General features: G+C 31.9%; 2 protein-coding genes and 1 non-coding gene across 3 annotated transcripts; all 3 read left to right on the top strand.

Moving 5' to 3' along the window:
- Nucleotides 1-4155: 4155 nt before the first annotated feature.
- Nucleotides 4156-7939, top strand: LOC107492942 (G-type lectin S-receptor-like serine/threonine-protein kinase SD3-1). The gene is given in 3 exon segments (XM_016114022.3): nucleotides 4156-5229; nucleotides 5409-6038; nucleotides 6040-7939. Coding segments are annotated over 2 exon segments (2232 nt in total). The 5' UTR covers nucleotides 4156-5229; nucleotides 5409-5514; the 3' UTR covers nucleotides 7748-7939.
- A 167-nt stretch (nucleotides 7940-8106) lies between these two features.
- On the top strand, nucleotides 8107-9230 carry LOC110273391 (phosphopantetheine adenylyltransferase 2-like). The gene is made up of 2 exons (XM_021126523.2): nucleotides 8107-8375; nucleotides 8930-9230. The coding sequence occupies exons 1-2, from the start codon at nucleotides 8277-8279 to the stop codon at nucleotides 9095-9097; spliced, it is 267 nt and encodes an 88-aa protein (XP_020982182.1). The 5' UTR covers nucleotides 8107-8276; the 3' UTR covers nucleotides 9098-9230.
- Nucleotides 9231-10398: 1168 nt separating this feature from the next.
- On the top strand, nucleotides 10399-10471 carry TRNAK-CUU (transfer RNA lysine (anticodon CUU)). The gene has a single exon. It is a non-coding gene; the product is annotated as a tRNA-Lys (tRNA).
- Nucleotides 10472-10768: the final 297 nt, after the last annotated feature.

Below are 10768 nucleotides of genomic sequence, written 5' to 3'. Positions count from 1 at the left end.
TGTTAGGATTTATCTATTTTGTGCTTTAAGAGTACATATTAAATTTATAAATTTAAATTTTTTATTAAAAATATAAAATATTTAAATTTTGAATATATTTATTTATATGTATTAAATAAAAATATTTAAATTTTTTTAATAACAAAAGTTCTAATAAAAATTCCAATTCTCGCAGTTAACTCTTAATTGCTTTTATGATAGAATACAGAATAATGGGTGAGAGGCAGAGCGCTACTTTGTCGTCAGCTTCTCGGTCCTTTGTCTTCAACACTTTTAAGTCTCTCTCTCCTCTTCCAGTGGCACACATGTAAAAAAGAGTAATTCGAATTGATACTATTCGAACTTTTTTTATGTCACGAAATGCATGTAATTCGAATTGTTTAAATTCGAACTATAGTTGTGTAATTCGTGGCAACTTGATTCGAACTACTTGTGCGCAATGGTTAGTCATAATTCGAACTAAGTCGATTCGAATTATGAACAAATCTAATTCAAATTTTGTTGCTTCGAATTACATTATAATATATTTTGGTTGATTAATGAATAAAAATCTGATTTAACTGAATTACGTAATTAAAATCTGTCCTTGCCTTATATACGTTTTTTACCCATCAAATTACATTAGGATAATAAAACAAAAGTTTAAATTCAATCACGAGCATTAGTTGTTGAACTACTCCATCGAGAGGGTACTTTGGGGCCCTATTTCCTTATTAATGATTGCCTCCAAGTTAATTTAAAAAAACAATATATCAATTATGCAATTTTAATAAAAATTTAGTTATATGGTTAGTGAAAAATAAATCCTCCTACTTACACCATATATATTATATTGTAAAAGACACATTAATTCACATAAAATGCAAGTGAGTCATATAATAAAATTAACCATTCATCCAAATTGTATTTTACTATGCGATTCACATCTAACCCTATATATAATAATAATAATAATAAAATAACAATATCTGCAACAATGTTCAATCACTTAAAATTAGGGTTAAGTATGATTTTAGTATCAATGTAAAGGTCGAAAATTAATTTCGTCTCCGATCTTTTTTTTTGCTTATAAAATGGTCCCTAAGTTTTTAGTTTATTTTAAAATCGTTATTTTTACTAATTTTATTTTTTTATTACCAAATTACCTCTCATTAAAAAAATTATAAAATAAAATAAATATAAAATAAATAAAAAAGGAAATAAAAAAAGAAAAGAAAGGGATACAGAAGAATTGGGGGTAGGACGCGAGAAACGGGAAGAGAGGGGAGGGAAGGGAAGAAGGGGGAAGGGAAGTCGCACCGCCGTCTTGCCACGCCCTGATGAAAGAGAAGCGGAGAGGAAGAGAAGAGAAGCACATAGGCATTGATAAAGACCGCGTCCAACCACGCCCTGCCGTCGTCTTCATCGCGAACCGTCGTCGTCGGTCACTATCGAGCCCTATCCGCCGCCGCCGCTGGAGTGAGGTCCCGTCGCCATCGAGCCCTGTTGTTGCTTTTGCTTTTCTGCTTCTGCTTTCTGTTTTCCGCTTCTACTTATGCTTCTATTTTTGCTTTTGTTGTTGCTATTGTTGATTCGCCTTTCACAATTGTTGCTGTTTTATTATTAGTGATACTGCTTATGATTATAGTAATTGCAATTGAGTTTTGTCAATGAAAGAGGAAAAAAGAGGAAGAATTTAGTTCTGAGTTTTGACGACGATAATGATTTTTTTGTTTTCTGAGTTCTGAGTTCTGCATTTGGGTTCTTGTTTTTCTAGTTCTCGTTTTTCTTGGTTCTTGACGATGATGATGATGATTTTCTGGTATTTCTTTTAATAATGATGTTTCTGGGTTCTTTTTCTTCTCTTTTTCTGGGTTTTTGTTGTTGTTGTTGTTCTGATTTCATTATCTTCTGGGTTCTTGCTTTTGTTGTTATCTTTCTGTTGATTTCATTATCCAATTGTTGTTGTTGTTGTGCTTCTGGTTGTTTGGTTTATTGGTGTTGCTTATGCTTCTGCTCCAACGTCTAGTTCAGCTTCAGCTTTTGGTTCTGCGTTAATTGATTTTGGGGAAGAAGGGAGAATGACATTTTTGTTCGAAAGACGCTTTTAAAATAAACTGAAATCTTGGAGACCATTTTGTAGTAAAAAAGCGCCAAAAACAAAATCGATTTTTAGTCTCTACGTTGTGACCAAAATTATACTTAATTCCTTAAAACTATCTTGTCAAACTTTGTTTATTCCCATACAAGGGCATTGATAAAGTAATTAGCGGATCTATTTTGTTATTAATTAAGAATTAAAGAAATTAAAAGAAAATGCCACTTTATGCTTTCAACCAGCACTTTTCGCACATACTTTAACAAAAATTATTCTTTTCATAAAAATAAAAAAGAAAAAGAAAAAGGATATATCAAAAGTGAATCTCCCTTTCTTATTTATTATTTTAATGATGTAAAGGGTGACTAGTAAGTTATAATTAACTCGTGCCCATGCATAGTGTAGCTGGCTAGGATTATTTGTCTAGCCAATTCCATAGGTTTGTTTCATATGGTTAACTTTATAGCAATTTAATAATGATCTTAATTTAACACCCCATATCATTATTTTATGATATGCATATAATAAGAATCTTGCTGGTGTTAAAAAGAGGTTAGTATAATATAATAGTAATTATACCATAACCCTCAGTCAACTACTACATGGTACAGAGATTTGAGGGAAATTTATATATTTATTCCTGGGTAATAATAAACTATATTAGCTTAATTAGTTCACGTGGTCACACGTGTACATTTGTCTTAAAGGCTGTAATGGAAAAGCTTAGCTTGCCGTACATCAATTCATATTAATATTTAAAAAATATTAAAATACTATTCTTTCTTTTTTTAGTAATGCCTCTCTAAATTTTGTATTGAGGTTGAAGTTTTTGAAATATTTCTTCTTCTTTTTTAATATAATATTTTTAAATATGTTGTAGTCATGATCTAAATAGCACCTTTTTTTTAACCCAACTAACTTAGAACTTCATCATGAGAAGCCTTTAATATAATTTATACGAGTTTAATTAAGAAATCAAATTTTTAATTAATATCAACAATTTTTTTTTTTAGTTTTAGATTTTAAATCCTAAATTACAAATTCTATATTTTAAAAGAAATAGTTTTATAATAAAAAATTAATTAATATTAACTGATTAAAAAATAATTCCTTATAATTATTTTAGAATAAATACACATACATAGCTCCATCATATATAGCCCTTTCTGGTGGCTTAAAGTTAATCAATAGTGAATGATGAATTTGGGTTAAACCAAGGGGCAATTGTTAACACCTACTACAAAAGTGAAGAATTTAGAGTGGAAGTTCTTGAAAAAGTGTGCATGATTAAAAGGTGGTGTGAATTTATTAAAAAAATGAAAAGTTATTATTTAATTTAAAAGATATAAGAATAAACAATTTTTAAAAAATTAAAATTTATTATAAAAAATAAATTAAGCAAAATTTAAGTAAAAATTTATAGATATCATAGAATTGGTTTTGTAACCAAAGTGAACAGTAAACAAAAGGGGTGATAAAAGTAAAAACTTTTAATTTTTTTAATCTATTCACTACATTAAAAGTTAAAACTGATAAAAAATATAAAAAACTTTCATTTTCAATTTCTTTTTAATTTTTTTACTATTTTTTTAATTTCTCGCAATATTCTAGTTCTAATAGGCCAAGAAGTAACAATTGTTAGAAAACTTTAATACATAAATAACAATATTCTATAACCAAATTATTTTAATAATTAAATTTAATTAAATTGATCTAACATTTATTGTTATATAAAAAATAAATTGAAGAAAAAAGAGAAGACATATAAAAAAGACTTAATTAATCTTAATTATAAAAATAATTTATTTACTTAACATTTTTATACACAAGTTAAATATTAAATAAATTAAACTTACTACCTTATTAACACAAAATAATTAATTAATATATAAAAGATAAAATATTAAGAATTTGAATATTATTTTATTAATATTAGTCAATAATATATTTTGTAATATTATGTATTAAATATGTTTATGAACTAAATATGGACAGAAAATGATATGTTTTGTTAGCTGTCTGGCAATGAAATCTATGTTTTTTCAAACTAAAATTTTAGCTTCACTCTTCATGTTCTTCGTTAATAAATCGTAGTCTTCCAAGTTACCAAAACAAGAAGAAGAAAAAAAAAATTGTTCTTCTTCCTCTTCCTCTTGTTCCTCATTTTCTGGTATTCTTATCCTTCTTCCACTTCACACACACGCATTCACATTAACACACACACACACACACTACATTTCACAAAACCCAGTTCTTCTCTCTCTCTCTCTCTCTCTCTCTTACCGTTTATAGCTCATTTTTCCTTCTCCAAATCTGAACCCACAAATCCAAGCTCCCCATTTTCCCTCACACTTCTCACACTCCTCAATTGCATGTCCTTTCCAAATCCATTACCAACTTAACAACTCTGTTCTTTGTAACGTGTGTTCATCTCTCGCTTCTCAGTGTTTCTGCTACTTCCCTCTTTGTCCTCTTTGGTCTTCAGTTTTGATCCCTTTCAGCTAAGTTGTGTTTGCTTCTAATAAAATACAGAGGAAAAAGAAAAAAAAAGGAAGAAAATTTTCATCTGGGGTCATGAGATTTGTTGCATTCAAGTTCAATATTCTTCTCTTCTGATTCTAAGCTTTAACACCCCCCCCCCTTTCCCTTTTTCCCCTTTTTGGGATTTTACATTCAGATCTCTTTATCTCTCTCTGGCTCAGAAAAATGGAAAGATAACTCTTTTGAGCCATCATCAACATTGTTGTGTCAGTTCAAAGCTTGTGTTTTTTCGCATTCTCCTTTTTGAAGTTCTCTTCTTGTTGGAAATTGGAATTGCTCTATGCTTATGAAGTTTCATTTTCAAGGCTCATGCTCAAGTTTGAACCTTGAGAAAGTGATTGCATTCTCCAAAATGTGCTCCACTTTGGTTTAATTTGGTTCCCATCTCTGCATAAAGTACCAATTTTCGGCACTCAAATTCATCTTTTTTCGGGAAAGGCTTCCACTTTAGGGTCTCCTATCTTTGTCCTTGCATATACAATTCATACATGGATTACATACCCTATGAAGTTTCAAGTTACTTTACTGCAATCATGTTGAAGTTCATGGCAACATTCTGTGGTGGCTTATTGAATTTCTGAGCTTTGGAGTTTGGAGTACTATTCTTTCAGGTACCATACTTGAGCATTTTTCTCTTCCACTGTAGTTCTTTTAGAAATTGTGACAATTCTTTGCCTAATTTTCAAAGATACTATGCATGTGTGAGCTTTTATCATTGCACTGCCGAACCACACTTGGGGCTTGACAAAGACACTTTACTTAAACTTTATTTTTTATTATCCCTCTACAGGTGTTTGGTATAATTGCCAAGGTGGAAACCAATATCTTTACATTTAGATGTGACTTTTGGAATAAGGATCATTCATCTTAATTTGTCAATCTAAGCATACACAGATATGCTTGAACAGAATTCTCACCTTAGGTCACCACTATTGTTATGTGTATCCATCTGCTTCTTGCTATATCCTGTTGTGAGGGCTGACATACCAGTAGGTTCTAAGCTTTGTGTGGTTGACAATGGCAGCTGGGTTTCCAAAAATGGTAATTTTGCAGTCGGGTTCTTTAACATTTCGGATGAACCTAACCAGTTTAGTATTGGTATTCGATTCAACAACAAGTCTATACCGTACAGCCAACAAACAATGGTGTGGACTGCTGGATTTCAGACTGCAGTAGGTAACAAGTCTTGTTTCCAAATCACCACAAATGGAGATATGATCCTGTTTGATGATCAAGGAATGATAGCATGGAACAGCAACACCAGTAACAAGGGTGTCGTGTCGGCTTCTCTTCTTGATAATGGTAATCTTGTTCTGATGGACAGAGAGCAAAAGATAATTTGGCAAAGTTTTGATGATCCAGATGATACACTTCTCCCAGGACAGTATCTATCTTGTGATAAATCGCTTCGTGCTGCCACTAATGCTTCGCTGGGAAAGTAATATTCCCTACTGGATAAGCGAAAGCCCCTCCACTTCGAATCTCACTGCATATCTGACAAACAATGGAGCTCTACAACTTTTAGACAACAGTTCTAATGTTGTTTGGAGTGTGTTTGGGGAAGACCACAATGAATCTGTGAACTACCGATTTCTTAGGATAGATGTCGATGGCAATCTCCGCCTATATTCATGGGTGGAGGCTTCACAGTCATGGAGATCTGTCTGGCAAGCTGTTGAGAATCAGTGCAAGGTTTTTGCAACTTGTGGTAAACAAGGGGTCTGTGTTTTGTCTCCCTCAGGTACTGCTGATTGTGTGTGCCCTTTCGAGCAGACTGACACCGGGACCTGTTTGGTTCCATATGAACAGAAGTGTGAACCTGGCTCCACTATGATGACATATTGGAACACACACCTATATGGAATTTACCCTGTTGATGGTCCGGGTATCATAAGTAGCCTGCATCAATGTATGCAATTGTGCCAGAATGATTCAAGGTGTACGGTCGCAACCTTTTCTAATGATGGTGTTCCCCAATGCTCAATAAAGAAATCTGAATATGTCACTGGTTATTCAGATCCGTCTCTAAGCTCGGTATCATTTGTTAAGAGATGTTCATTTCCATTTGCAGTAAATCCCACACTTGGAAGCACACCTCCAACCAAACAAGCTCCTAGATTTTGTGTTCCTTGTTTAGTAGGAGCAGCCTCAGGCACATGTTTCGTTGTTGTTATCATTCAGCTTGGAATTGTTTTCTACATCTATAGAAGAAAAATTTCTACTAGGAGGAAAGAAAGTTTAGCTTCCGCAGGTGCAAATTCAAAGGGCTTAGTTGCATTATCTTTTTCAGAGATCAAGAGCCTCACCGAAGACTTCAAGGATCAGATTGGACCAAATATGTTCAAGGGCATGCTACCAAACAAATCTCTTGTTGCAGTTAAAGAGCTGAATGCACCCATAGATGACAGGAAGTTTCGGAGTGCTGTTCTGAAGATTGGAAGCATCCACCACAGGAATCTTGTGAAGCTGGAGGGCTATTGTTGTGAGTTCAATCATAGATTCTTAGTCTACGAGTACGTCAAAAACGGTTCTCTTGAGAACTATATAGACGATTCCCCTCTTTGCAAGAAACTGACTTGGAGAAAGAGAGTTGACATCTGCTCACGTGTGGCCAAGGCCATCAATTATCTTCACTCTGAATGCAGGGAGTTTATAAGTCATGGAAATCTGAAGTGTGAAAATGTCATGTTGGATGAGAACTTAGAAGCCAAGGTGAGTGAATTTGGGTTCGCAATAGTAGACGGCGAGGCTGTGTACTCTGGCTTTTCGGCCGAGAGGGACATAGCAGATTTTGGCATGTTAGTCCTAACCTTGTTGACCGGATGTAGAGATCAGACAGAACTTTGTGAGTGGTCATATAAAGAATGGATAGAAGGGAATGCTGCAAATGTCATTGATAAAAGAATTGAAGGTGGTGCCAACTCAAATGAACTTGAACGGGTGTTGAGAATTGCATTCTGGTGCTTACAAAGCGATGAACGTCAAAGACCCTCAATGTTGGAGGTAGTGAGAGTATTAGATGGAACATTGAGTGTTGATCCAGCACCACCTCCATTTTCTGGCCACAGACCATTGCTGGAAGAATCTGAGACACAAGAAGATGATGTTTCAGAATCTGACATTCAGTAGTGGTGATGTTCCAAATAAATTTGTAGGAACTTTGTTCATTTTATTTTACAACTCTAGTCACCTTCATACTCAACATGTATAGTAGTTGGACCAAGACTAACGTTTAGGTGAAAAAAAATAGTTTTTTACCCCTTAACTAATTTGGGGTTGTGACTATAAACTTTGAAGGTCGTGTTCATTTGGTATTTTCAGGATCTGCATTAATTTAAAGTCCTTTTTTTTCTGTCCATTTTCCCCTTCAATAGAAAACCTTCTGCTTATTAAATATTGTTTATTGTTAAGCATAAAGTAGGCTAAGATATAAGTTTAGTTTCTGATTTCTCAATCTTTTTGGTGCATTCCATTCTAGTGAGTGATTATACAAAGTATATAATATTAATTAGAATATTGAACATTATTTACCTTATTGCAACACGAAAGCCCTCTTGTACAAGCAGTAAAGTACTGTACTATGGAATATAAATTATAAATCAATGATCTTGACCATGGTAATTGTTATTGTGCTACAACATATATTTGAATATTTTCTATGGTATGGTTAACTGGTGGAGATTCACCGTCGGAGATGGAAGAGAAGAATGGTGGTGGATATCTTGCCGTTGAAAGTGTTACTGGCTGTGAGGCAAAGGTAATTTCTTTTTTAATTTCAAAACAAACAAAAATATTATTTATTTATTTATTTATTTTTCTAATCTTCTCTATTAAATTGTACAGGAGCTCATTAATTTAAACATTGTATGATTGAGATTTGAGCCTGTTAACTGGTAATTTCAACTATAAGATAAAAGATCACCTTATTCACTTTGCACTTTGCTGAACTGATACAACCTATTGAGGAAAGGATATACAATGTTGAAACCTTGATATAGATACAACAGCAAATTAGCAATGATAGTTTTCCTTATGCTCTTATATATAATTTATCAGAAATAATCTCTATTATTAGCCAAGAGAAGTTTAGCCTCTTCATGATGGGTGAACTTATTTTATTAATTTGTTGACCAGTGCATGTCTATTTTTAAGTGGTCTGTCTTTGTATTGTTAGTTTCTAAGGGTGGAAGGGCAAGAAAATGGTGTCCTAATCTGCATCCATCCATCAATTGCATAGCACTTACTATTTATTTGAAAGAAAAAAATATCTTATATAAATTTCTATTTGAATTGGTTTACAAAAACATGCAGTCTATCAAGCCAGAACTAGAAGTGCAAGCTGTACCAATCACAGATCCTTATGTGCCTTCTATTATGGATGTGGATTTGGAGGCTGTGGTTGTAAGGTTTGTAATCTGCAAGCTTGTGTTATGCCATTTTTATTTGTTGTTTCCTGATCTTGTTGATCATGATCATTAGAGTGTTGCTCTGATAGAGAACTGAGCAGGTTCATTACTATCAAATTTTGTGAATTCTTTTCAGTTTCTAATAATTTCAGTACTTCATTGGTTAGCATCCAAATTTCTACTAAAAGATTAGTGCTTTTTTGTTTTCATGGTATACCCTTATGGTTATTGTTGCATTAAGATTATTCCTTATGGTTATTGTTGCATTAAGATGCAAATGTTCTTAGAGTAAAATTGAATGATGTACTGTTTAATGATACATGTTATACCATTCATTATGTTTATATTAAAAGTATGATTAAGTATGATCAATACTGCAAAAGTATGATTAAGTGATCGAAAATTCGACATGGTATTTAAGTATTTTTTCGACATGGTATTTAAGTATTTTTTCTCTAATTATACCAAGAAATTGATTGTATCATTTTGCCTTTCATGAAGGTGAGAGTTCAGATTCCTATCATTCACAAGTCATTATCATGGGAGACCTATGATGAAGATCTATCTTAATTATATAGTCTTATGTTCTTTTGGCTGAATTTTATTCATTTCTAGAACAAATTGGTGGAAGTTAATCTTTTATAAAATAGATAGAAAAATAAGTTAAGAAAATTGTGCATAAAAATAATAGTGAGCCCCTAATTGAGTTATACATGAAGACATTATGGATGAAAAAGAACTCAATAAGTATTAGGGTAGTAAAATATTTTTTTGAAGTACTTTTTTCAGATTTGCTGTTTAATTATTTTCTATATTCTGTATTCTCATCTATCATGAAAATAACTTTGTTTAATGAACATACTGATTAGATATATATTAAATATTAAGTTGAGATAATTATACAAATAAAAAGAGATAATTCGAATATTAAACAAGTATAGTCTATTAATATATAAAAGGAACAATCAATAGTTGATTTTATTTTTATATAATAATAAACTTATTTACTTATTTAATCTTTTTGTTAGTTAAAATGCGTTCTAAAAATTACCATTTAAAAAAATTATTAAAAACATACAAATTAATATTAACCACTCTAAATTATAAACTTAATTTTTAATTAAATTAAACATCAATATAATAAAAACAGATTCTAAAGCGTGCAATTTTGTTATTCATTTATAAATTCTAGATTAAAGAAACAAAAAATAAAATATTTACGAAACAACCCATTCTCTAGTTCTATGAAATGGTTGGGTAGGGTACGTGACTATGTGTCCATTGGGCACAATGGCTCTCATTAAGGCTCAAGAAAAGTTCAAACAAACAAATTAAAAAATATATATAAACTATAATATTAGAAATGACTATCAAGCCCGTCTAGCTCAGTCGGTAGAGCGCAAGGCTCTTAACCTTGTGGTCGTGGGTTCGAGCCCCACGGTGGGCGTATTATTTTTTTAATTAATGAAATTATTAATTTTACTTTGTTATTTTTTATTTTAGTTATGATTAAGATAAGTATATTCAAATCTTTTGCATTAGTAGTGTTCTATCTATTGTAGTATTAGTACATATCATGTGATGGGATGCCAAATGTTTCTCGCATGGTGACATGAATTTGCTTCATTCTTTTTTCTTTGTGAAGGATACATAATTACATATGATGTATGAATGACCATACTCTAGACAACTGGTCAATTAACAGCTTTTTTTCCTTCTTTTTTTTTTTAAAAAAATGTTAATT

This window comes from Arachis duranensis, chromosome 6 (genome assembly GCF_000817695.3).
Source record: "Arachis duranensis cultivar V14167 chromosome 6, aradu.V14167.gnm2.J7QH, whole genome shotgun sequence".
In the NCBI taxonomy this organism is placed as follows: domain Eukaryota; kingdom Viridiplantae; phylum Streptophyta; class Magnoliopsida; order Fabales; family Fabaceae; genus Arachis; species Arachis duranensis.
This window is presented reverse-complemented; position numbering and strand designations above follow the sequence as displayed.

Excerpts from the sequence above, each read along its gene's own strand:
- LOC110273391 (XM_021126523.2), top strand. The coding sequence starts at position 8,277 with ATGGTATGGTTAACTGGTGGAGATTCACCGTCGGAGATGGAAGAGAAG. Across the intron at positions 8,376-8,929 it reads TTACTGGCTGTGAGGCAAAG|TCTATCAAGCCAGAACTAGA; the intron begins GTAATTTCTTTT and ends AAAAACATGCAG.